Consider the following 26,788-nt stretch of genomic DNA (forward strand, 5'->3'; position numbering starts at 1 on the left):
GCCGCTGGTGTTACCCTCATTAGCGTCCGGGCTGCGGAGCGTCTCTCGGAGAGCTCGGGCCGGTCCGCCCTGAGGCGGAGGTAAGTCACCTCCCCGAGCTCTTGAAAAACCCGTCTCTGGTGGAGTCAGCTCAGGACTGCTTAGAGTCTTTGAGGGTAAGGTACAACTGTCCCTGAAGCTAGGTCACATTCAAGTTTGGAACAGGGAGTCTTGCCCCTTTATTGTTTCTGTTTCTCTCAGTGGAACCGAAAACCTCGGTAAATTTGCCTCTGGAACAAGTGAGTTCACCCTGGGGAAAAAAAATTCCTTTTCTAGAGGCTTCTTGGGCTTGGCGGGGCACTTCTCTTTTTTCTGAAATCCTTAATTTCCAAATCTATAAAAGACTAGACCCATGTTCCTGGGAGCGGGACACTCACTCCTCTTGAGAAGGAGACTGCTAGCTGTTGGCAACAGTCCAGAAGTTACTCAGAAATTAGGTGGAAACCATTTTCAGATGTTCCCAGCCCATCTCCTTGAAGTCATTAATCCACAAGACGACATCAGGGTTTACGGCGAAATTGTTTCTCAGGTGTTGTCTTTAAAGTTAATTATATTTCAGCCGCCCAGGACAAACTTCCAAGATTACCGTAGAACTCCACCAGAATGAATTGTTTGTCCAATCATAGAATTTCTTAATTTACCACCGTGAATTGTTTCTCAGAGTTACAATTTGCATGTGAAACCACTGTTCTAAGGCCAACTTAGAGAAGACTGTTGACACACCAGTTGGAATGGTTCCAATATCCTACCTTGCAAAACGCTTCAGATTCACAGAATTTGCTTTGTAAAAGTAAGTGGCTGTCATGTTAATATAATTAGCTCTAATTTTTGACATGTGAATATGTGTGGAAGTGTCAACGTTTTTGTGTAGTATCGAACTCTCAATGACAAATAGGGCCAGTGCCACACAAAACGAAACTGGAAAATATACTTCTTTCATCTTTGGAAGAATTTGCTGAATAAACATTTTCTCACTGTGTTCATCCCCTAACTTTGATGATGATAATCAGGTGTTCTATTTAGGCATTTATGTTGGTTTTAGTGTGTACAGTCTTAGAAGTGGTGGAGGAAAGGCCTCACCATACGTGCATTGTATTTGCGTGCTCTTTCTCGGTGACAATCTGATTCAGCGGTTCTATGCTGAGAGTATTCTTACATACCTTTGAGTTCCGTTTAGAGCTAATGGACAATGGAAAAGTATTCCTAGTGCATAGACAAGAGAAATTGGTTTGGGTTCCAGTTCTCAAACAAAAATAGAATACTAGCCTGGAGGGGGAATAGGGAGGGAAGAGAAGATGTTGGGAAAAGAGGAATGAATATTAGGTAGGTAGTCACAGGAGAGAGCGTTGGGGAAGATAACCTCAGAACTGGGAGTCATAACTGGAAAACCAGATAAATACTCCTTGGCAGCTGGGAAGGTTTAGGACACCTCAACTTGGACTTGGGGTGGGAGTCCAGAGAGCACTAGTTGCTCCAGCTAGGTAGGGAAAATGCAGGGGCAGATGAAACTTGAGTGGCTAATAAGAAGCGCCACGAGCCAAAGGCGCTCTGAACGCGTGGACCTCTTTAATGTCTACCGGTAGATAACGTACCATTGTAAGTCTTGTGTAACGGTTAAGAGCATGAACTTTTAGAGTCAAGGTTGTTACACAGGCTTTGAGATCTTGAGCAAGTTAATCAACCTCTTACAGCTTAAGTTTCCTCATGTGTTAGGAAAAGAGAGATAATAATAGTACCTCCTTCACTGGAGTGTTGTAAGGATCACATGGGTGCTTAGTATATTGCTTGGCGCACAGGAAGAACTCAGTGAATGTTACTGTTATAGCTGTCACCATCACTATAGTTACATTAGCGTAACTGGATATTTATTTATGAGAAACAAGCCCATCCAAAGGGAATGGGTGAATGTATTGCCATTCGGTGAAGAGCACAGGAGAAAAAATGATTCCACAGCAGGAACCCTGAAGCTTTCTGCCCTTCTGTTGTCAGTTTCCCCCGCCCCAGGCAACCACTGATCTGTCTTCTGTCATAGATTAAATTCTTTTCTAGAATTTCATATAACTGGAATCATATAGCATGTTCTTTTTTGTATCTGGCTTCTTTCACTCAAAATAATGTCTCTGAGATTCATCCATGTTATTTGTATCAGTAGTTTCTTCCTTTTTATTGCTCAGTAGTATTCCATTATTTGAGTATAAGAGTAATAAACTTCATTCATTCATTCATTTCTTGATTAACATTTGAGTTATTTCCAGCTTTTGGCTGTTACGTATAAAGCCAAACCATACAATTCTTTGTGTAGACGTATGTTTTCATTTCTCCCCATTATTTTTAAGCTATGCTCTTAATTTGTACCTAAAATCCTTTCTTAAAAAAAAAACCCTTTCTTTGTGGCCTCCTTAAGGACCTTTCTCCATCAATTATTAGCTTTCTTGCAGGTTCTGTGGCTTCCTAATTGTGCTTTTCCCTCAACCAACCAACATTCTAATTCTGTTCTTCAAAAAAAAATTCAAATCAAATAAACAGCCTTCTTTTAACCATGATATCTCCTTGAAGGTAGTCTTTAGTGTCACTGGGTTTTACTGCCAGGTTCTAGTCTCTCTCTTTTTGTCTACCTACTAGATCTCCCTACTCAGATGTCCTGTGTATACCTCAAGTTCAGCAGCACCTTTAAAACTGTAGTGTCTCTCTTTATGCTTTCCCTCCATACCTCCCAACCTGTGCTTCCCCTGATACTCTCTGTTGACTCTCGGCACACCATCTAAGTGGTCTCTTAAGTCAGAAATCTCCCTTCACCTCCTTCCCTCCTCCATTCACTCAGCTCATCTACTCGTAAACCCTTGACACCATCCCTCCTGTTATTACCCTTCATTATCTCTCACCTGGACCAGTGGAGCTTTACAAACTTTAAGATGCATACACATCACCTGGGGATCTTGTTAAGATGCAGATTTTGATTCAGCAGACCTAGGGTAGGGCCTGTGGTTGTGTATTTCTAACCAGTTCCCCGGTGATGCCCACACTGCTGTTGCATTCTGTCTCACTCACTCTCTTCGTAATGTCATCCAGTCTCACGACTTTAAATACCATCTATATGCAGATAACCCCAAATCTAGTAAATCTCTCGTCCTCTCCCCTGAACTGGGCTCTGTTCTGCGTTACCTACTTAACACCACTATTTGCATATTTAATAGATATCCCAAACTTAACTTCTTTATAAACTGAACTACTGATCTTCTCCCCTAAACCTATTCCATGGCCATCTTTCTCTTCTCAATTAAAGGTAACTCTAGCCTTTTAGTTGCTTAAGCCAAAAATTTTTGGAGTCATTCTTGACTCCTCTTTCTCTCACAGCACACATTCCATCCATCAGCAAATCACATTGGCTCTACCTTTATAATATATCTAGAATCGAATGACTTCTCACCACTTCCGCTGCTACCACCCTGGTCCATGTCAACATCAGCTCTCACCCGGGTTACAGCAGTAGCTTCCCATCTGGTCTCCTTTCTTCCACCCTATTTCCCCCTACATTCTGTTGTCAGTTTTAGCAGCCAGAGAGATCCTTTGAAAATATGTTTGGTCATGTCACTCCTCTGCTCAGAAACCCTGCAGTGGCTCCCTTTTACCGCTGATGACATCTACCAATACTCCTTCCCTCTGTTAACTCCTGCTCAGCCCTTCTGATCTCGCTGGAGATCCTGGAACCGGGCAGGCATGCTTCTGCCTCAGGGCTTTTGCACTGTTTCCTTTGCTTAGAACATTTTTCCTTTAGGTGTCTGCTTGGCTCACTCCCTTGTCTCCTTTAATTCTTTGCTCAAATGTCACGTGGTGAGGCCTTTCCTGACCACCCTATTTAGAATTCCAACACTCCTTATCCTCTTGCCTTGCTTTGTTTTACTCATAGCCCCATTATTTAATATGCCATTATACGTATGCATTTTTAAAATAAATTTATTTATTTATTTGTTTTTATTTTTGGCTGTTGGGTCTTCGTTGCTGCACGTGGGCTTTCTCTAGTTGCAGTGAGCCGTGGCTTCTCTTGTTGCGGAGCACGGGCTCTAGGCACGCGGGCTTCAGTAGTTGTGGCACATGGGCTCAGTAGTTGTGGCTCACGGGCCCTAGAGCGCAGGCTCGGTAGTTGTGGCGCATGGGCTTCATTGCTTGCGGCATGTGGGATCTTCCCGGACCAGGGCTCAACCCTACGTCCCCTGCCTTGGCAGGCGGATTCTTAACCACTGTGCCACCAGGGAAGTCCTGAGAATTATTTCTAAAGTGCACTGATATATTACTGCCTATTTAAGCCCTCTAAAACATCCCCGTTCCCTACAGGATAAAATCCAAACTCTGAGCGTGGGGACACCCTAAAACAATCTTCCAACAGTTCCATATTAACTTAGAAAAAATTATAGTAAAGTAGAAAAAGGAAGATAATTCTGTGTTGAATTTTTTGACCCTTCTCCAGTGAAATGTTTAACTATGACATATGTCTAATTAGGAATTCTATTTTTACATATCTTTATTTTTAATATAAGTAGAAAATATATATTGAAGACTAATGGTATATTGAATATACCCAAGCTTTCAGATTAGAGGAGCATTTAGAAATTCAATATTCAATTCAATTCAATTAGTAATTAGAAAGTTTTCACTTCTAGGGTTTAGTAGCTGTGGAAAAAGTAGTGTGAAGACTAACTTTAAATTTGTTTTTTTAATTTTTTTTTTTTTTTGCGGTACGCGGGCCTCTCACTGTTGTGGCCTCTCCCGTTGCGGAGCACAGGCTCCGGACGCACAGGCTCAGCGGCCATGGCTCACAGGCCCAGCCGCTCCGCGGCATGTGGGATCTTCCCGGACCGGGGCATGAACCCATGTCCCCTGCATCGGTAGGCGGACTCTCAACCACTGCGCCACCAGGGAAGCCCTGTTTTTTAAATTTTAAATGGAGAGTAGTGGATGTCAAACATCAAGTATTTTTTTTCTTATAGTAAATTTAATGAGTGTAATGCTTAACGTTTTTATTTTCTCAAACTTCCTTTGACATTCTCCCAGAAAGTTGCTCATAGGTGCACATGCCCAACATTTTGCTTACAACTTCAGAGACTTTGTACCTCTGAAACCCAGGTCCCAAATTGAGAACCACTGAAACAAAGCATCCCCCACGAAGTTGCTCAGCAGAAGTTTTCCACTCGGAGCGAACATGGATTATAGCAGAAAGTGTTGTCAGTCTGTGAGGGACGATTGCTGATCATGGCTGTCTAAGTTATGAGGGGCTAAAAAATAGCAGTTTTAGAATTTTATACTTTTCACCTGTGTGGAGAAAGAGCATGCTTTGTATTTCATACGATATCGGTAGCATAAAATAAATGTTTCTTAATGAAATTAACTCTGATGACTTGGTTTTGGAGGAAATGATAAAAGCATAAAAGGTCATGAAAATTCAGTTTTATAGGTTATGGGTTAAGGTGCTGGTTAAATTATGCTTCAAGTTATGCTTATCAATTAAGAAACAGAATTTCGTTTTCTGGAGTTATGTTAAGAATGTTGCATAATTTCAAGACACAGAAGTACCAAGCAGGGACTTCCCTGGTGACGCAGTGGGTTAGACTCCACGCTCCCGTTGCTGGGGGCCCGGGTTCGATCCCTGGTCAGGGAACTAGGTCCCACATGCATACTGCAACTAAGAGTTCACATGCCACAACTAAGGGACCTGTGTGCCACAACTAAGGAGCCCTGGAGCCACAACTAAGGAGCACATGTGCTGCAACTAAGGAGCCCGCAAGCCCGCCTGCTGCAACTAAGACCCGGAGCAACCAAATCAATAAATTGATTTTTAAAAAAAGAAGTACCAAGCAGCCTTGGTCTTAAGAAGCAGCCTCTTGCACTTCGAAAGAGTCAGTTAAAAATTTCCAACTAGCGAAAAATGGTTGGATTCTGTATGTATTTTGAAGGTGGAGCCATTAGGACTTCCTGATGGGGTGTGGGAAAAGAAAAACAATGCATTTAGGATGATTTGAGGTACTTGACTGTAGCAACTGGAAGGATGTCATCAGCTGAGATCTCCAAGTAGATCAGGTTTGGGGGTGAGGGTCTAGATAGTTCAGTAAAAAAGAAACTTCTGATAAAAATCCTATCTTGAGATAAGTTGACATTCATCTGACATGTTAATATTTGGTTAATGAGTTCTAGAGAATGTAAAAGGCCGTGTTACTTTTAAATAGTTTCTGTTAACCATAGTAAAAGAATTATTTCAGGGGATTTCACTGTTAACCTATGAGTTACTCGTGTTTCTAACTCCTAAGTTTTAGCGCTATGTCTGGAATGTGAAAGGTGCTCAGAAAATGTCAGTGTGGTGGATGGATAGTGTGTTGGTGGGTAACTTCCCCTGCAGCAAGTATCACCTGAACAGAGAAGCAGATGGAAAACAGTCATTCCCATTTGTGAAGATCTGCGTCTGTCATAGATGTGTTGGGAGATGTTTGTATTAAACTTGTTCCTTCTGCCAAGAGATACTGTTCTTCCCCTCAAGAAATGGCATTATCTCCACTTACTAAAGACTTTGAGAGCATCTGTGGGTATCTAGCTCCGACTTAAAATCCCTCAGAATCTGTGCATACACACAGAACAAGTCAAAAGACACAGCATCATGCAGGTCAGTTGGCTGTTTTCTCTAGACAGCAGTTGACTGTCATGATGCAAGAGATTGGTGTAGCCCAGGTAGGGGAGATCGTGATGATTTTTACTCTAAAATCTCCCACTGCACTTTTAAAGAAGTGATAGATTGACCTTGTTCAAATATACAGTCTGGATCACTGTGTTCTTTTGAAACTAGACCTTTGTTCATTACTAAGATCTATATTTTTCTTTTTCCTTCTCAATACTTACTTTTATAGCGGCCATCCAGCTGATGCTACTAACTTCATTGAAACAGAAAAGGAGGTTCAGAAAGCCAAAGCACTAATGCTCTTGAGAGTATCTAATAGGAGATCCTTACTGGGGCTGAATTTGGTTGTGCTGTCGACCCAGTGATTTTGGTTGAATGATTCCTTTTTATCCATTGTCAGTGCTCATTAACGTTGTCCCCTGACAGATTTCTTCCCAGTGCCGGGTTTTGCTGTGCTTTTTGTTGTCGTGGCTCTGATGTTCAGCTGACCTCTTCATCTAGGAGAAGCAGGGTGGAGACGGTCACATGTTTGCTGGCGGTAGTCAGATGACAGGGCTGCTGGAAAAGGCTCAACCTGCCAAGACATATGTCTAAGGCAGGGGACCAGCAGGGCTCAAATGTCAGCTTCAGACTGTTGATTTAGCATCTGGCCTTGGACAGGTTACACTGGCCAGCCAAGTCAGCCCCAGGCTTGAGCAAAGCACTGTAGGATAAAGAATGGGATCTAATTAAATGGAGTGGAAATAATGTGAGAAGGATGGCTTTTTATATCCCATTCTAACCCTCTCTGCTTTTTCTCTGCTTCTAAAACTCTGTAGCTTCTTGGAGCTCCTCCTTTAAGAGGAGCTATACGTTCCCCTTGCAATGTAACAATCCTAGCTGAGCATTTACTTCCCTTGAAGAACTGGTAAGCCTTTAAATAGGTATGGGTTACTTGGGAAGTTTTTGCTTACCTGTAGAAACCACGCTGCTTACTGAAAGCATCACAGACAAGTAGTGAAGTTCAGGAGTCATTTTTTCCTATATTTGGGAGGAAGAAAGCACTGTTAGCAATGCTTGTCTTTTAATTGCAGTACATATTTTAAATGTTTTTGCTGAAAGGGTTTAAACAAAGGCACCAACTTAGCAGGAGGTGGAAAGCTTCCTGCTTAATGTGCCAACCCCGTCCAGCAGTTCCTTCCACTGTTGATTAATGTCTTAACTTTTTTTTTTTTTTAATTCTAGTAAAGCAGACTTCACCCTACAAAAAGAAAAATCTCTCATGGAATTTTTAAACTTTCCCTGTTGAAATGTTTCAACTGTGATGTGTCTACTTAGGAGTTCTATCTCTCCATCTCTTTTCTTAGTGTAAGTAGACAGTAAATGTTGAAGACTAATGGTGCATTGTATAGAGCCAAGCTTTCAGGTTAAGATGAGCCTTTGGAAATTCAGTATTTAAAAACATACACAGTCGGTTGCCAAAAATGTTAACACTGCGGTGCAGACTCCTTCACTGAAGGACCCCACACCAAATACAGAAAACATCCTCTTTAGTGCCTGTGGGACTGGTTCCATCTGAGTAAGCAGCATGGTAAAACCTAAAAGGACAGCGGAACAGCATCAGTTTACTGGGTAGAATTATCTCAGAAATATATTCCTTTTTTTTTTATTGAACTATAGTTGATTTACAATGTCTTGTTAATTTCTACTGTACAGCAAAGTGAGTCAGTTATACATATATGTGTTTCATATTCTTTTCCATTATGGTTTATCACAGGATATTGATTATAGTTCCTTGTTGTTGATCCATCCTATATATAATAGTTTGCATCTGCTAATCCCAAACTCCCAATCTTTCCCTCCCCCACTCGCCCTTCTCCTTGGCAACCACAAGTCTGTTCTGTATGTCTGAGCCTGTTTCTGTTTTGTAGATATACTCATTTGTATCGTATTTTAGATTCCACATATAAGTGATATCATATAGTATTTGTCTTTCTTTTTCTGCCTTACCTTGCTTAGTATGATAATCTCTAGGTCCATCCATGTTGCTGCAAAATGGCATTATTTCATTCAGAAATATATTCTAGAATGCAGACCCTAAATAGAAGGTGTTTCCTCATGTATCTGCTGTGGAACAAAAGTGCTCAAAACCTAGCCAGGCTCAGGTTTTCCTTTGATCGAGGTCATGTGCTTACTGTCGGCAATGCTAGTGATGATAACTGTGACAGGTTTTTTTTAATTCCCCCGTTATTTCATTTAATCCTCACAGCAAAACTGTGAAGCAGGTATTTTTATCTCCATTTTAGAAATGAGGGCAAGAAAGGTCAGAGAGAAGAAGTAGCTCCTGCTGTTGTGGGATGACTGTTTGAACTGGCCTCCCACCAGGGAATTCTCTGGAGACTCTTTCTAGAACCATGTTAAGGCACCCAATAACTTCTTTCATTTTATAAAAATTTAGACATAGTCTTAATTTAAAGTGCACATCACTCTTAAAAGTACATACAAAGGAAAATATAACTAAGATATACTAGTTTAAGGTATTCCTAAAACTTCAGCACATTTCAGAGTCCAACTCTTCTGTATCATTTTTTGACTTCAGTTAGTTGGGGTCCCTGTTTTTCTACCTATATCATCTCCTTAGTAACTATTGAATGAGTGGATAAATCTGATATTTTTATAACTGTAAAGAATTTTATAACATCAGAACAAAACATTAGGGCTTCCCTGCTGGCGCAGTGGTTAAGAATCCGCCTGCCGATGCAGGGGACACCGGTTCGTGCCCCGGTCCGGGAAGATCCCACATGCCGTGGAGCGGCTGGGCCTGTGAGCCATGGCCGCTGAGCCTGCGCGTCCAGAGCCTGTGCTCTGCAATGGGAGAGGCCACAACAGTGAGAGGCCCGCGTACCGCAAAAGACAAAACAAAACAAAACATTAGTATTTAATTTAATTTGGGTTCATATTCAAGTTGTAGGATGACTAAAAGAGATACTAAGTAACTTTTTAAGAATTCACTTCAGGGACTTCCCTGGCGGTCCAGTGGTTAAGATTCTATACTTCCACTGCAGTGGGGCACGGGTTCGATCCCTGGTTGGGGTACTAAGATCCCGCATGCCGTGCGGCATGGCCAAAAACCAAAACCAAAAAAAAGAATTCCCTCCACCTGAATTCTAAATGTGAATTTCTTCTTAGGTTTCAGTCTTTGAGCTCTTGAAGAGCAAGAAGTCCTCTCTTACCTGTTTTTATTCTAGTAGCGTCTGGCAAATAGTAGACACTTAATAAGTGCTTGACAGAATGACTGCACACTTACCAATTGCGAAGAAAGTAAAGATGATATTACCAACCAGGTTGGTGAGGAGAGGTTGACTGCAGTATCGAGACGATCTGGGCCTAAAAATCAATACCCTGGGTCATACGTTAATTGATTACTTATTAGAAGAAATCCACGCTGTTAGTGTAAAACCAGAAGGCACTGACCCTTGAATTCTAATTGTGGCACTAGGTTCATTTGGCTCCAGGCAACTCACTCCTCTTAAGAACCTTGGTTCCTTACTGTGACTGCAAATTAATTCATGCTAGCATTAATAAAAATATTATTAAGAGTTATTACTATCTTAATTAGTGGACAAGGAATGTTTACCATTTTTCTAATTCATGTTAATTTGACATTTTGGTGAAAAAACATTTTGTGGAAATTCTGGAGTAAGGAAATACGCCCTACCACACACAAACCTCTTATAGTAGAAGCTGGCAAGTTTGAATTAGGCTAATTACAAGGAGTGTCACGGTTTCCATTCCTTCCCCATCACTTAAGTTTTCAGATTTTTTTTTAGGATTTTTAGAACTGCAGTTTATTTTGAATGTATCACATTGCATTTGCCTCGTTTGCCTGAAAAAGGTATTAACTGACTTTTTCAGCCAAAACTAATATCCAACATAGAATCTGAAATAACAGATCAAGTCATAATCCGGTTGAGTGTGCCTGTGTCACCCTCAGCCTTGCAAAAGTTAGCTAATGCTGGGCTGTTGGGACTGCTCTCTAGGGAATTCATAAATTGAAACGTCGGTGCTCTCATTTGACGGCTTCTTATACTAGAAGAAATAACTGTTGATTAAAAGTTAAACTCAATCTGCCCAAATCCCAGCTCTCCTCGCTGTACTGAGATTTTTGACTCTTCAAAGAGGTGAAACGGGTGACTACCATTGATAATAGGGGCAAAACAATGGGGCAGACTGCATTTAAACACATAACAGGAATGGCAGAGGGCACCCGAACCATCTCCACAGGTAAGACGTGCATGCTGAGCTGCCAGGGGAGGGGGTTGGCTGGAGAAAGAACTTACCTCAGCAGAACATAGAACTGGAGGGTCAGAATGGTGGTCCCAAACAGGAACACTGTCACTTGGCTGCATGGGACACAGTGAGTTACATTATACATTACTTTTTTAGTGATGAAATGCCTTCAAGAAACCAAATTCAAGTTCTGTTTCACGATAATGTTACATCAAACCACAGAAATAAAAGTTTTAAATATAGCAAAGATGAACTGAGATCCATCCCATTATAGCAAAATTATGTCTAATAATAGTTCAGTAAGAATAATAGTTACCATTTATTGAGCTCCTACGATATCTGTGATTATTGGTCTCTAAGGAATCTTGAGAACCTTGGTTTCTTATTTATTTGTTTATTTATTTCGTTATTGTGGCTGTGCTGGGTCTTAGTTGAGGCATGCGGGATCTTTAGTTGCAGCATGTGAACTCTTAGTTGCAGCATGTGGGATCTAGTTCCCTGACCAGGATCGAACCTGGGCACCCTGCACTGGGAGCATGGAGCCTTAGCCACTGGACCACCAGAGAAGTCCCTGAGAACCTTTGTTTCTTTACCATGGCTGTAAGTTAATGACATAAGACAACCCACAAGCAATAGTAAGAATTATTAATATTCATAATTAGTAGACAAATGTGTCACATTTTTTATTCACTTTCTCACTTAATATGCACACAATCCTATGAAATGGGACTGTGGTTTCCCATTTTATAAATGAGGAAACTGAGGCTCAGAAACATTAAATGTCTAGTCTGAGGACAAACACCTAGTAGTAGTGAGCAGTAGAGCTACAGCAGAAGGTGAGCTACAGCGTGGTTAGGACCCTATGGCCGTGTACTGTGCTCACTCTCCCCCCAGCCAGGTGGTTCACACGGAGTGAGTTAACATACCTCCCACAACTTACACAACCACATGAGGCCTGTGGTTAGCGCTCAACTTTGAAATTCTTTTGAGATTACACGTACATAGTTTCCACACATGTAGGAAAATCTTCTTCCTTAACTAATAGTTCTGTCTCTTCACTGTAAACGGTTATTCACCTTAATTATTTATTTTATTAATTGGATTTAGCACTGAACGACTTGAGGGTATTTGTAGAAATTAAATCTCCCCTCCAAAGACAAAGGTTTACCCCCAGTGAAGGTACTCAAAACAAAAAGCAATTTCAAAATATACCCCCAGGGCTTCCCTGGTGGCACAGTGGTTGAGAGTCCGCCTGCCGATGCAGGGGACACGGGTTTGTGCCCCGGTCCGGGAAGATCCCACATGCCGCGGAGCGGCTAGGCCCGTGAGCCATGGCCGCTGAGCCTGCGCGTCCGGAGCCTGTGCTCCGCAACGGGAGAGGCCACAGCAGTGAGAGGCCCACGTACCGCAAAAAAAAAAAAAAAATACCCCCAGACTAAAGCAATGGCACATTGTTAGAACTAGAATATGGTTACATGTTGAAGGTTACTATTTTAAAAGGAATAGTGTCTCTTTAGAGGTGTAAATCTGAGAAGTTGTCAAGTCAATTGCATTAACAGTCGGTCAAAATAGACTTAATTATATTGAGCATTCTGAAGTGTGACAAGAAAAGCCAAACAGTTTGTTTTTTTAAGTTAATGTTTTAAAAACTGACTTAATGTTTACAAAATGTTTCATTAATGTTTACACATCAATGTTTTTGAAACTTAAAGTCAGTGATTTTAAAGTTGAAAATAAATTTTACTTCAACCTCAGGACAGCCTCAGGAAGAAATGAACTTTTTGCCACAGTGGGCTGGGGAGGGACACTTACAGCCTGAGCTGATGAGATCTTGGCAGCCAGCAGTGCAAGTGGGAGGCTGTGTGAGCCAGACAGAAGTGAATCATGGTGGCCCTGGTCCTTGAGCAGCTGGAGCAAGGCAAGGAAGACCCCGAACAGTCCCCTTAGAGCTTCCAAACCTCTTCTACACTCATTCCTCACCTGCCGAGGCCCCCTTCCCTCCTCAGGAACCCTTCGGGGATACGGAGGAAGTCCCCTCCAATGGAGAGGGGCAGATCCTTGTTCTCTGAAAACCACTCTAAGCTATGATAGATAGAAGCTCGCTGTAACCTAATTCTTCTATGGTTTTGAGGATCTAAAGTCTAAAGCTGGCTGTGTTAACAGTGAATTAATAGAACTGAGCTGGATATTTGAGACAGGTCATGAATGTGAAAAGAGAGAAAGCTTCCTTTAAGCCAAGAGATCAGCTTCCCCCAGCCCCTTCCCCACCCCTTCCCCTGGGGAGGACCGGTAAACCTGAGCTCACCCCCAAGGTCAGGGAGGGGCTTCAGGCTCTTTGTTCCATCCTTCCCTGCACAGCCAGCAGCTCCCAGGGGATCTGCACCTCCTGCTCTCAAGCTTACTGTTCTTCCAGCTCACAGCTTAGTCTCCTTGGGGAGTGGTACCTGAAACTTGAGATGGGTGGGGCTGGGACTGCCGCTGGGCTCCAGCTGAATCAAGCCCCTCCACCATGGTCCTTGAGAGCATGCTCAGTGGCTGCCCAGATACCCTGATTTCCCTGTGGGCCCAGGGCCACCCCATAATACCACAGGTACTTTGCATGGGAATTGGGGGGGCAGATAAGGAGTGGGGGGGAACAAGCCCCAAGTGAATCCTGGTATCATCCTTGGGATGATAATTGAAAGGTAGGACATTTAAATCATTCTAACCAGTGAACTCATTTTTTTAATGCTGTGTGGAACATTATTGACCCTTCTCTCCTTTATTTCCTATTAACAATTAGCAGTGTCCCTGTGATCCCTGCCACTGTTTGGACTAGACCTCAAGTATTTATTGAATAAATGTTTCCTAATTTCCATTCCCACTGACTGTACTTAAATTGAAGCTTTCATTACTTTGTAACTGGCCTTCCTATCGTTTTGCCCCTTCCAATTAATCCAGTAGCATCACCATCATCAGTATTATCACTTTCCTCACAAATAACGGCTACCATTTATTTTAACATTGCACCAGGCACTGTCATAAGCACTTTGCCGTATCATATCATGATCTCTATTTTGCAGATGAGGAAACTTAAGACACAGAATTAAGTGATCAGGTCAAGATCATACAACCATATAAGGATTTTAAACACTCATGTCACCTTATTTTTCTAGAGCATTGTTTTTCTAGAACCCTGTTGTCACTCCATTGCTCAGAAACCTTCAAAGCTTCCTGTTGTCTAAGGAACTGAAGTTCACATTCCGCAACTCCTCAGCCAGAAGGGCTCATTTCCAATCTACACAGCTCCAATTTATCTCGAATTTTTCTTTTTGGTGAGAGAGAACCTCGGAGTCAGGAAACCTAAATTCTAGCCCTGGTTCTGCTACTCACTAACTTTGTCTCATGCGAGCATAAAATCTGAGCAAAAGTAAGTTGGTCAAACTAACAATTGGGTCTGAACACAATTGGACTACAAATAAATGGTCCTGATACAGGTCTTTTGAGTGTTGGCAAGACTTACAGGTACACAGTGAGATGTTTTATAGCCTTAATTTCCAACTCATTCTCAACTTATTATTTCTTCGAGATGTTTGTAATAGTGAAAAATTAGATAAATCTAAATGACCAATGATAGACGATTAACTGGAAAAACTAAATATCTAACAATAGGTTATTATTTGGAACAAACTAAATGTCTTTGGCCATTTTTTGTTCTTTTATGGTGAGAATTAAATTATAATGTGCATGAAAAGTAGTTTGTAAGTTAGAAAGTATCATATAAATGTTAGTTTCCTTTTTTTTTTTTGGCCGCGCCATACAGCTTGTGGGATCATAGTTCCCTGACCAGGGATTGAACCCATGCCCTCGGCAGTGAGAGCTCAGAGTCCTAACCATTGGACCGCCAGGGAATTCCCAAATGTTGTTTTCTTTATTGTCATTCGTTATGTTTCAACTTTAATCATAAAAATACTTCAGGGTCTACAGGTGATTCCCTAAAAGTTCCCAAAACACTTTGAGCAATTTGGCATCCAGGGAACTCCTGAAAGTATTTTATTTATTGATAGTTAATAGGGAGTGTTTATTAAAGAAATAATTAGAACTGAGTGCTTTGAGTTGGAGATAGACAGGTTCACTGAGTCCCAGCACAATGAATGAAAAAAGACCCCCACTATGACGCATCACTATGGCATTTCAGAGCATTGGGGATAAAAAGAACATGCTTCAGATCTTCCAAAAAGACAAAGCAGGTTACATGAAAAGGAACAAGAATCAGAATAGCACCAGACTTTCAACAGCAGTGTTCGGTGCCAGAAAACAATGAAGAATGCATTCATAATTTTAAAAGAAAATTCCAGCCTAGAATTCTCTCAGTTAAGGAAGAATAAAGACAGATTTATTTTATCTTCCATTTGCCCTTTATTATGAAGCTATTTGAGGATATGCTCCAGAAAAATTAGGAAGTAAAACAAGAAAGACAATGACATGGTTCTAAGAAATAGGGGATCTCCCTTAGGAGAGAGATGAAATGTCATATTTCAGAAGGACAGATGCACAGTGGGTGAGAGATTTCCAGCCCAGATTAGAGAAAGAATTTCCGGAAAAAAGCCTCCATGAAAAAACAGATTCAGTAGAGTAATAATAGTTGACTGAACCATTTGAAATTGATTTTTTTTGAAGATCCAAAAGAGTTGAGGGACTTTGCTGGTGGTGCAGTGGTTAAGAATCCACCTGCCAATGCAGGGGACATGGCTTCAATCCCTGGTCCGGGAAGATCCCATATGCCACGGAGCAACTAAGCCTGTGTGCCACAACTCCTGAGCCTGTGCTCTAGAGCTGGAGAGCCACAACTATTGAAGCCTCTGCGCCTAGAGCCTGTGCTCCGCAGCAAGAGAAGCCACTGCAATGAGAAGCCCGTGCACCGCAACAAAGAGTAGCCCCCGCCTGCTGCAACTAGAGAAAGCCCGTGTGTAGCAATGAAGACCCAATGCAGCCAAAAATAAATAAATAAATATTTTTTTGGAAAAAAGTTGAATTACAGCAACATGATATGCAACATAAATAATTGCTATATTCATAGTGTGTTCGTTACTTGCCAAAAGCATCTTTATGTAGCATATGTGTATTGTCTCACTTATTTCTCACAATAATCATGAGGTAGGTAATATTATTTTCTCTGTTTTAAGACAGAAAAACTGGGGCAAAAGGAAGGTTAGGCTAGGGTTAGGTTGCCCAAGGTCATCCAGCTCATGTAAATATTGGAGCTGTGGTTTGAACCTGGACAGCCTGATTTCAGAGCAAGTGTTCGTAACTGTTATGCTATATAGGCAGGAGGTTGGAGGATACTTTTTTGTGGACGCTGACCAGTCCTAGGAGAAAGACCTGTAATACAGCCAAGTTATCATACAGTGAAGCCCACTGTGCAGAAGCCCTACCTACCCACTTAGAACTGCCTATCAGCTCTTTGAAGGAAATTTAAAATATATCATTAATATTGGTAGAGTAATTAGAGAGCGTAATGCATTGGTGAAACAAGAACAGAATACCATAAAAAGGAACATTCAGAGGACAAAGATCTAAAACATTGAGTTTTGGGAATTCCCTGGCAGTCCAGTGGTTAGGACTCAGCACTTTCACTGCCAAGGGCCCAGGTTCGATTCCTGGTCGGGGAACTAAGATACTGAAAGCCTCGAGATATGGCCCCCCCCCCAAAAAAAAAAAACTGGGTATAGTAGCAGAAATGAAAACCTCAGTAGGTGGATTGGAGGATGAATTTGAGGATATTTAGAAATTAGAGCATGAAGGTAAGAGATGGAAAAGAGAAGAGAAAGGATAAGAAAATTGGAAGACCAGTCCCAGTGCTTCAGCTCTAACTCTTAGGCATTTCCAAAGAGAACAGAGAAAATGGAAGGTAGGAAATCATCCATGAAATAACTCAAGGACATTTTATAGAACTGCAGGTTATGAGTTCTGAGATTGAAAGGGCCTGCTCAGGGCCCAGCACAATAGATGAAAATAGAGCCACACTAGAGGACATCACTGTAAAATTTCAGAACATTTGGGGACAGAGTTCTCGTAAGCATCAAGGGAGAAATAATATAAGCCACATTAAAAGGATCAGAATTACTGGAAGTGACTTTGGATTTCTCACTGTTAGCACTGCAGTCTAGAAGCAATGCCTCAGAATTGTGGGAGAAGGTGACTTTCAACATAGACTAGAGATTCTCTCTTTCTCTCTCTCCCCCCCATACATAATCTATGAGGATTAGCTCTCATACACCCTCACAACTCTCTCCCAAACTTCCCAAATATATAGCCTGAGTGTAATGGGGGTGTATGAGCTGATCTTCTTCGATCATGAGAGAAAGTAAGTAGACACTCTTTGGATAAATTAAGAAATAACATTATAAGCACATAATATAGAATTACGATAGATTCGACCAGAAGAAATAGCTGAAAAAGTTAAAAGTGGTCACCTCTTAGGGATTTGGTTGGAGGGGTTGGTGGGTGAGATATGGCCAATGACTGTTGCTTCCATTATGGGCCTTTTGTCACCCTATGATTTCATATCTATATACGTGACTTCGTTTAATTAAAAAAATTTTTTTAATTTTATTTATTTTTTGGCTGCGTTGGGTCTTTGTTGCTGCCCACGGGCTTTCTATAGTTGCAGTGAGCGGGGGCTACTCTTTGTTGCGATGCGCGGGCTTCTCATTGTGGTGGCTTCTCTTTTTGCGGAGCACGGGCTCTAGGCGCGTGGACTTCAGTAGTTGCGGCACACAGGCTCAGTAGTTGTGGCTCGTGGGCTCTAGGCGCGTGGACTTCAGTAGTTGCGGCACACAGGTTCGGTAGTTGTGGCTCACGGGCTCTAGAGCGCAGACTCAGTAGTTGTGACGCACTGGCTTAGTTGCTCTGCGGCATGTGGGATCTTCCTAGACCAGGGCTCGAACCTGCATTGGCAGGCGGATTCTTAACCACTGCGCCACCAAGGAAGCCCTAATAAAAATTTTTAAATAAAATTTTAAAATCAGTTGCCTTGCATTACTTCATTAGGGTTACGGAAGGATCAAATGGAATAACTGATATGAAAACGAGTTTGTCCATCGTAAACTGTTACTCAGTTGAAAGTGATAACATGACCATGTTGACTAAGAGGCAGAATACGGTTTTGAAGGACGGGATGTTGGGGAGTTATATTTGGTGGATGATCATGTCATTGTATCTGTTAACCGCGGCCACAGTAGTGCAGTCGCAAAACAGACATTCATTTTTGCTCATGAGTCTAGGCTCAGCTTGTGGGTTCTCTGATCTGATCCAGGCTCAGCTGATCTCACCTGGACTTGCTCGTGCATCTAAGCAGATTGTCTGGGGTTTGGATGGTCTAGGATGGCCTCAGCCACATAGCTGACGGTTAGCTGTCTGTCAGCAGGAGCACCAGCTCTCTCCTGCAAGTTCTGTCGTCCTCCAGCAGGCTAGCCTGGGTTTGTCTTCATGTCAGGGGCAGGAGTCCAAAAGAGAGTGGGAGTGTACAACACCTCGAAGGCCTAGGCTCAGAATGGGAACACTTTCCCATGTGCCACATTGTTGGGCCAAAGCAAGTCACAAAGGGTGCGAAGGAGATTCCATCCCTTTATCGTAAGAGCTGCAAATTCACATTGAAAAGGAAGGGTGGAGAAAAGGGGCCATTTTTGCAATTCACCCAGCATAGTCACTGAAGCCAACTATTTATTCCACCTATTTGGAATGAGAACATGGAAAGACATCAGAAGACCTGTAACTGGACTTACTTTCTTTTTCCTTTGTAGACAGTAAGAGAGGTGTCAGAGTTTTCCATTTAGATCGACAACTTCAAATTCTCAGCATGGAAAACTCAGAGAAGACAGAAGTGGTTCTCCTTGCTTGTGGTTCCTTTAATCCTATCACAAATATGCACCTCAGGCTGTTTGAGCTGGCCAAGGACTACATGAATGGAACAGGTAGGAACAGTAGCCAAAAGCAGTGATGGGGTTCAGGATGCACTACCCTACAATACAGCACTTTGGCATATTGGATATTTTAAACGGAAGGACTTTGATAAAACAGCAGAAGCAGGAAGGTCACTCTGACCTCCTCCCTCCACCCCTCTTCCCTGAAGCAGATCGTAAAACGTTCATGTGAGAGGTGCTCTCCCTAAACCTGAGAAAAGGAGCATCCTTATCTCTGAAGACAAAGGGAAGTCAAACAAACATTCTTTGCTAAATTCCCCTGAGTTTTCTACACTTACCTTGTACTCTTTGCCCTATCATATTTCGCCATGACTGTTTACCCTTCATCCAACCTAGCATAAAAATACAGTAAGTCCTCTATATAGAACAAGTTCCATTCCAAGAGTGAGTTCATAAGTCCAATTTGTAAGTTCAACAGAGTTAGCCTGGGTACCCAACTAGCACAACTGGCTATATAGTACTGTACTGTAATAGGTTTATAATACTTTTCACACAAATAATACATAAAAAACAAGCGAACACAAAAAATAAAACATTTTTAATCTTACAGTACAGTCCCTTGAAAAGTACAGTAGTCCAGTACAACAGCTGGCATACAGGGGCTGGCATCGAGTGAACAGGCAAGAAGAGTTACTGACTGGAGGAGGGAGAGGAGGTGGGAGATGGTAGAGCTGAAGGATCGTCAGCAACAGGAGATGGAGGGCAATCTTCAATGCCGCTCACGCCTGACGCTGAGGGCACAGGTTCTGGTTCCTTGGTTCCTTGTTGGATTCAATTCCATCTACCGTCTTGAAAAAACAATCCAGTGATGTCTGGGTAGTAGCTCTTTTTTTCTCATCATAGATGACTTGGTAGTACTGGATTGCATTCTGAACGGCTGCCGCAACCTTCATGTACCGTCTACGTTCAGGTCCTGTGCCTCAGTAACTAACAGTGCCGCCTCAAATAAAGAAAATCCCCTTGCCATTTCCTGCGTCGTGAATCTCTTCAGTTCTTCAGTTACTTCTTCCTCTCCTCTCTCTTTGTCCTTTCTCTGGGCCTCCAATTCCATCACAGCTTCATTAGTAAGCTCCTCGTGTTGCACAGCAAGGAGTTCAGTGAAGTCGTCCTCTTGCAAATCTAGCTAGAAATAAAGACACTATACTACTGTACCCTTACAGTCCTGTACAGTAAAGTACACAAAAGCACAACCACTCGTAGAGGATGCAGTGCACGTGACAATGTGCGCCAGACACACGCACTAACTTATGTGATTGGACATGCAAACACACGTTCGCATCTTTGAAAGTTTGCAACTCGAAGGTTCATATGTAGGGGACTTACTGTACTTGGGTTTAACTCTTTCTTGGAGACTTCATTTCCTTATGAAGGCTCCCGTGTCACATAAATCTTACATTAAGTAAATTTGTATGCTTTTCTCCTGTTAATCTATCTTTGTCAGTTTCACACCCCGCCAGGGACCCTAAGAGGGTCGAGGAAAACTTTTTCTCCCCTACATACACACAGATTTATTTTGTTTTGTTACATAAGTGATCATGCTGTGTGCTGATAGGTGGATGGGTGTCCAAACTCACTAATAATCAGGTAACTAAAATAAAAAATGAGATATACTCTGCCCATCACAATGACACAAGTTTTCAAACTTGATAATGTCAAATATCAGGTGTTGGGAAGGAATGGGCTCTTGCGTGTACAAATAGATTAAGGCTTTTTATGAGGCAGTTTGGCAATATCAGTCAAAATTTAAACTGCTGAGGAATGGAGAGTCAGTGTTTGATGGGTACAAAAATTTCACTTGGGGAAGTTGAAAGAGTTCTGGAGATGGACGGTGGTAATGGTCGTACAACATGTCACAGTACTGTACACTTAAAATAGCTTAAATGGTAAATTTTGTGTATATTTTACCACAATTAAAAATAAATAAATAAGCCTGGATCCCTGTGAAAAAAGGAGGAGGGGGGAAATCTGTGATTATGAAACCATATTGATATTTCCTGTGCATAAAATCTAATTTGTTATAATACCTCATATCAAATCTAATTCTTTACCCAGGAAAATATGAAGTTATCAAAGGCATAATTTCTCCCGTCGGCGATGCATATAAGAAGAAAGGACTCATCTCTGCCCATCACCGAGTTATCATGGCAGAACTCGCCACCAGGAACTCAAAATGGTTGGAAGTTGATACATGGGAAAGTCTTCAACAGGATTGGATAGAGACTGCCACGGTGCTGAGGTATCCGTGGTGCAGTCAGCTTTGCCATGCCATTCCTGTGTGAGGTTATCACACGGTAACAGGGCGTGGGTGGTGCTCAGCCTTTATGGCTGTCACTGTGTTTTGAGATGTTTGCACACTTGTTAACTGTATATCCCTATTAAAGAATAGAGGAAGCACACCTGGCCTGTCTGTGCCCCAAGTGAGAAAGGTGAAGTTGTAAGATGATGTTACTGTGGTCAGTCGTCTTAAGTATAAAAGAGAGAGGCAGGTAATTTAAGGAAGAGAAGCCATGATGCTTGATCACGGAGAGAGCTGGTTTTGGGAGCTGCTTCCCTGACAGCATATGGGGGTTGTCACAAATCGCTGCACTCAGAACTCTGAAACAGCTCCAGTTTAAGCGTTCAGAAACCAGAGTGAGTAACATCTAATGATTACTGAATGTTCTCTTGAGTATAAAACACCAGGACTTTTGGAAAAACCTGTCTAATGTCTGTTCTTAGAGTCCGAACCTTCTGGTTCTAACCATATCAGTTAGGGTTACGATAGGAAATAGAAACCACTCTGAGTATTTTAAGCAGGAAGGGATTTTAGGTGCTCATGCAGAAATGTTGAAAAGAAGGGCTGGAAGAGTAGAAGTGGTGACTTGTTTCAAGGTCATGCCTCCTTAGCTGCAGTTGGAGTTCAGGAAACTGTTCCTGCTTCTGCTGCCAACGATGCTGCTCTTAAACTGTCCCAGTCTTTAGGGTCTGGCCACCACACTGACATGGTAAGAGATTACTTGTCGGGGTCCAGTATATACTTGTTTGTTTTTTATATATTATTTGTGTGAAAAGTATTATAAACCTATCACAGTACAGTACTATATAGACGATTGTGTTAGTTGGGTACCTAAGCTAACTTTGTTGGACTTACGAACATGCTCTCGGAATGGACCTCATTGGTATTTAGGGGACTTACTTTCTGTAATCAATGTTAATGCTTGTTTTTATGACACAGACACATACAGCTTAGAATAGTAATAGCTACCATTTGCTGTGCTCCCAGGATTTTCCTTGCTTTCCATTCTTGACAGCCAGAGCCCAGGGCTGCCATATCCTGGCCAGCATCCGTTCTGACCCAGCAGAACTATGTATTCGAAGGCACCCATTCTGAGTAGTTGGCATTGTACCTGTGGTTAAATGTGTTTAACAGCTCCCAGCCTTTAACACTGCATCAGAGGCTCTTAGGCATCTCCAGAGGGATGACGTTTCAGCTGAGCATTGTGAGAAAGAGGAACGTTCTATTGCTTTGTTGCTTTATAGACACCATCAAGAGAAGCTGGAGGCCAGTAGCTGTGATCACCAGCAGGACTCACCTGTACTGGAAAGGCTTGGACGGAAGAGGAAGTGGGTTGAACAAAGACAAGATTTTAGTCAAAAGAAATCACTAGAGCAAACAGAAACAAAAGGTCTGTATGTTTTGCCAGGACTTACCAATGATAGCTGATAAGACTCTAGAGCTGAGCAAGCCCCCTTTGTATTTTACTTTCATATGCAATATGTGTGGGTGCCTGGAAAATGCCCCTTGTTCGTTTTCTTTTCTTTCCCTCCCCCCCTTTGGCTGCACTGCACAGCTTGAGGGATCTCAGTTCCCCGACCAGGGATTGAACTCAGGCCATGGCATTGGAAGCCCGGAATCCTAACCACCAGGCCACCAGGGAATTCCCCACCCCTTGTTAGTTTTATGATGGAAGGAAGAGAGAGTCAGAGGCACCCTGAGCTTATTTATCCTGCAGGAGGTCGACCTTAACTTTTGAGGGATCCTGGATCTCTTTTTAGAGAATCTGAATCTGATAGAAACTATGAACCCTCTAGCCAGAAGAACCCACGTACACATTCATTTTGATGCAGGGCATTATTAAAAAGGCAAACCCTGGGACTTCCCTGGTGGCGTAGTGGTTAAGACTCCACACTCCTAGTGCAGGGGGCCTGGGTTCGATCCCTGGTCCAGGAACTAGATCCCAGATGCATGCCTCAACTAAGAGTTTGGATGCCACAACTAAGAAGCCTGCAAGCTGCAGCGAAGAAGCCCACCTGCCACAACTAAGACCCGACACAACCAAATAAATAAATAAATTTTTTTTTTTTTTTTAAAAAAGGCAAACCCTGAAGCTCTGTTTTCTTCTTCTTCCCAGGTGTGCCAAAGGTGAAGTTGCTGTGTGGAGCAGATTTCTTGGAGTCCTTTGGCGTGCCCAGTCTGTGGAAGGGTGAGGATATCAACAAAATCGTGGGAGACTATGGGCTTATATGTATTACTCGGGCTGGAAGTGATGCTCAGAAATTCATCTATGAATCCGACGTGCTGTGGAAACACCAGAACAACATTCACCTGGTGAATGAATGGATCACCAATGACATCTCATCCACAAAGATCCGGCAAGCCCTCAGAAGGGGCCAGAGCATTCGCTACTTGGTACCAGACCTTGTCCAGGAATATATTGAGAAGCATAGTTTGTATAGCTCCGAGAGTGAGGAGAGGAATGTTGGGGTGATCCTAGCTCCTTTGCAGAGAAAAACTTCAGAAGCTGACACATAAGAAATTCTCCAGCATGGTATTGTGGACTTCCCTTTTGGGAATTTGAAACAGTGTGGGTGTTTGTTAGTAAATGGGGGAAGGAATTGTGATCCTCTTTAATAAATTAAAGTTTAAAAGGTTGGTAAAAATCAGTAATTTAAGATCAGGTTTATCTTTATCAGAAGTTACTAAGATGAATGATTTCAATTTTTTTTTAGGAATATACAAATCCCTTTATCTTTAAAACTAGAGATTAGTAGCAGAGCTAATTGTAGAAGAACATTATAGAAGAACATTCAATATACAAATCCCTTTATCTTAATTTTTTATTATTATTATTTTTATAAATTTATTTATTTATCTTTGGCTGCGTTGGATCTTCGTTGCTTTGCGCGGGCTTTCTCTAGTTGCGTCAAGCCGGGGCTACTCTACGTTGCAGTGTGTGGGCGTCTCATTGCGGTGGCTTCTCTTGTTGCGGAGCACGGGCTCTAGGCGCGTGGGCTTCAGTAGTTGTGGCACGTGGGCTTCAGCAGTTGTGGCACACGGGCTTAGTTTCTCTGCGGCATGTGGGATCTTCCCAGACCAGGGCTCGAACCCGTGTCCCCTGCATTGGTAGGTGGATTCTTAACCACTGCGCCACCAGGGTAGTCCCCTCTTTATCTTTAAAACAAGAGATCAGTAGCAGAACTAATTGTAGAAGAACCTTGTAGAAGAACATTCAATCAAACTAACTACAAAAAGAATTCAAAAAAGACATCCTGGCTTTACCACAGAAAGAGAAGTAAAGTGTGAAAAGTAAAGAGACCATTTAAGATCCTAATTTTAGTTACGAAAGGAACGAACATTTTATGCATGCCTTTTTTCCTGGGCAGCCCTCACTCAGGGTGGCCAAAGAATTCTTAAAATAGTGATCTTGTAAAATGCATCACTGATCAGTCATCTCCAGCTGTGCAAAATACCGGCTGTGAAGTCCTGGCAGAAACTACGCCAGGGCTTGGTTCTCTCCGGCATACATCAGAAGGCCAGTGAAGCTTTGCTAGGCACGCTTGCCTGCAGCCCCACTTGTAGAGGCAGGGAGAGGGGTCTGAGCCCTGGAATGTTTAGAAAGGTACACGGGTGTTTCTGATGTCCACGAGAGGCAGGGAGCCTCTGCCTTCACCATGTTATGCACAGATTCTCTTAGCACAGCTCTGTTGTGGCTCGTGGTCCAGCCCTGGCCATCTGCCATCTCTGTATAGAAGGGATGTCATGCTACCTGACACAGAGAGAACCACAGAGATTGAGAGATCTCACTCAAGGATTTTGTGAGGTGTGAATGCTCTTAGCCTTTACTGGTAGCTTAATCAGATGGTGAAAGGACATGAGAAATGCTGCACTGGACCAGCCCAGCAGTTCCTCTTTCTTTTTGTGGCTGCATTGGGTCTTCGTTGCTGTGCGCGGGCTTTCTGTAGTTGCAGCGAGCGGGGGCTACTCTTCATTGTGGTGCGCGGGCTTCTCACTGCGGTGGCTTCTCTCGTTGCGGAGCACGGGCTCTAGCCACTCAGGCTTCAGTAGTTGTGGTACGTGGGCTCAGTAGTTGTGGCATGCAGGCTCAGTAGTTGCGGCACACAGGCTCTAGAGCACCGGCTCAGTAGTTGTGCTGCATGGGTTTAGTTGCTCCGTGGCATGTAGGATCTTCCCGGACCAGGGCTCAAACCCATGTACCCTCCATTGGCAGGCAGATTCTCAACCACTGCACCACCAGGAAAGCCCCCCAGCAGTTCCTTTAGCTCAGAATTTTGGTTCCTGATGAGTGGCTTGTGGAAGAAATCTCAATCTAAAACTCAATCTAAATCTCAATCTAAAACCCTCGAGTTTCTGAAGACCCCTGCTGTTTCTATTCCAGCCCACTGTGAACCTGCCATTTGTGGATTTAAGCAGAAAGAGTCTGTTTTCTTACACTTTTTCTCTTCTTGTCCGTTTGTAGGAACTTTACCCAAAGTAGAACACCCAAATAATAATTGAAGTCATAACGTTATGCTAAAAACACAAACTTGTTATATGGTTTGCTACTGATTAAAATTTTGTGGAAGTTTTATCAATTAATACAGCAAAAAGACCAGAAATAGCTTTTTCTAGAATAGTTTTATGGTTCATGAAAATCACTCTGTGATAGAAAGAGGACTAAAGTTAAATTTCTAATGAAAATAGAATAGGGACTTCCCTGGTGGCACAGTGGTTAAGAATCTGCCTGCCAGTGCAGAGGACACGGGTTCGAGCCCTGGTCTGGGAAGATCCCACATGCCGTGGAGCAACTAAGCCCGTGCGCCACAACTACTGAGCCCTCGTGCCACAACTGTTGAAGCCTGTGTGCCCTAGAGCCCGTGCTCCGCAACAAGAGAAGCCACCACAGTGAGAAGCCCGTGCACAGCAGTGAAGAGTAGCCCCCACTCGCCACAACTAGAGAAAGCCCGCGCATAGCAACGAAGACACAACACAGCTCCCCAAAATAATAATAATTTTAAAAGAAGAAAGTAGAATAATTTACCTTTACATACCTACATCTAATAATTTACATTTCATACCTACACCACTCTAAAGGATTTATACCTCTGTAGAAGAAAAAAAAGTACTTATACCTGTGCAGTTGGATAGTCAGATCTGAAGCCACCACTTAAAAAAGGAAAATGTTAAATAAACTTGGCAAATGTAAATTCTACAGCTCGTGGCTTATTCTTATAAAGTCAACGGGCCGACTTCTCAAAGACGGAGGAGAGCAAAGCCTGGCACCCAACAGCTTCAGTCTTTTATTTGCTGAACGAATGAAAGGTTATAATCTCAGATTGTAGAGATGAGGATCATTCTTCCGCTCCTCAGCTTTTTGGAGTTTAAGAATTGTAGCAGTACTGAAAAATAGCAATCTAGAAACAGATGAAGTTTTCAAAATTTAACTTTGATTTCTTCTCCTGGAAAACTACACTTAGTTTATATGAACTGCGTGTGAACTGCAGGAAGTTTCCAGTGCTAGAAACTTCTTTTCTACTTTGTTGCCTTCCTGCCTAGAAGTGCCCACAGTCTGCTCAGCTGTGAGTATATTGACCTCAG

At 42.4% G+C, this 26,788-nt stretch overlaps 1 protein-coding gene and 1 pseudogene across 6 annotated transcripts; one reads left to right on the forward strand and one right to left on the reverse strand.

Moving 5' to 3' along the window:
- NMNAT1 (nicotinamide nucleotide adenylyltransferase 1) lies at positions 1–26,397 on the forward strand. 5 transcript variants are annotated; one of them, XM_082613018.1, is made up of 6 exons: positions 33–80; positions 701–829; positions 18,754–18,924; positions 20,986–21,169; positions 22,453–22,598; positions 23,325–26,397. In XM_082613018.1, the coding sequence occupies exons 3-6, from the start codon at positions 18,810–18,812 to the stop codon at positions 23,723–23,725; spliced, it is 846 nt and encodes a 281-aa protein (XP_082469144.1). In that variant the 5' UTR covers positions 33–80; positions 701–829; positions 18,754–18,809; the 3' UTR covers positions 23,726–26,397. The 5 variants fall into 5 exon arrangements, with proteins under 5 accessions (XP_082469146.1, XP_082469144.1, XP_082469145.1 ...); XM_082613019.1 differs by lacking the exon at positions 33–80 and adding an exon at positions 86–155; XM_082613020.1 differs by lacking the exon at positions 701–829 and having other exon boundaries at positions 1–80.
- Positions 7,314–12,855, reverse strand: LOC309799063 (annotated as a pseudogene). The gene is made up of 6 exons: positions 12,782–12,855; positions 11,020–11,082; positions 9,987–10,066; positions 8,147–8,277; positions 7,654–7,720; positions 7,314–7,403 (listed from the first exon to the last, which is right to left on the reverse strand). The product of its transcript is annotated as an uncharacterized misc_RNA (transcript).
- Positions 26,398–26,788: the final 391 nt, after the last annotated feature.

This window comes from Mesoplodon mirus, assembly GCF_964341445.2.
Source record: "Mesoplodon mirus genome assembly, chromosome: 3".
Taxonomy (NCBI): Eukaryota; Metazoa; Chordata; class Mammalia; order Artiodactyla; family Ziphiidae; genus Mesoplodon; species Mesoplodon mirus.

What these genes read in the sequence shown, in the direction of transcription:
- NMNAT1 (XM_082613020.1), top strand. Translation starts at nt 18,810, where the DNA reads ATGGAAAACTCAGAGAAGACAGAAGTGGTTCTCCTTGCTTGTGGTTCC. An exon ending in GAGACTGCCACGGTGCTGAG is followed by an intron (nt 21,170 to 22,452) that starts GTATCCGTGGTG and finishes GTTGCTTTATAG; the next exon opens with ACACCATCAAGAGAAGCTGG. An exon ending in AGAGCAAACAGAAACAAAAG is followed by an intron (nt 22,599 to 23,324) that starts GTCTGTATGTTT and finishes TCTTCTTCCCAG; the next exon opens with GTGTGCCAAAGGTGAAGTTG.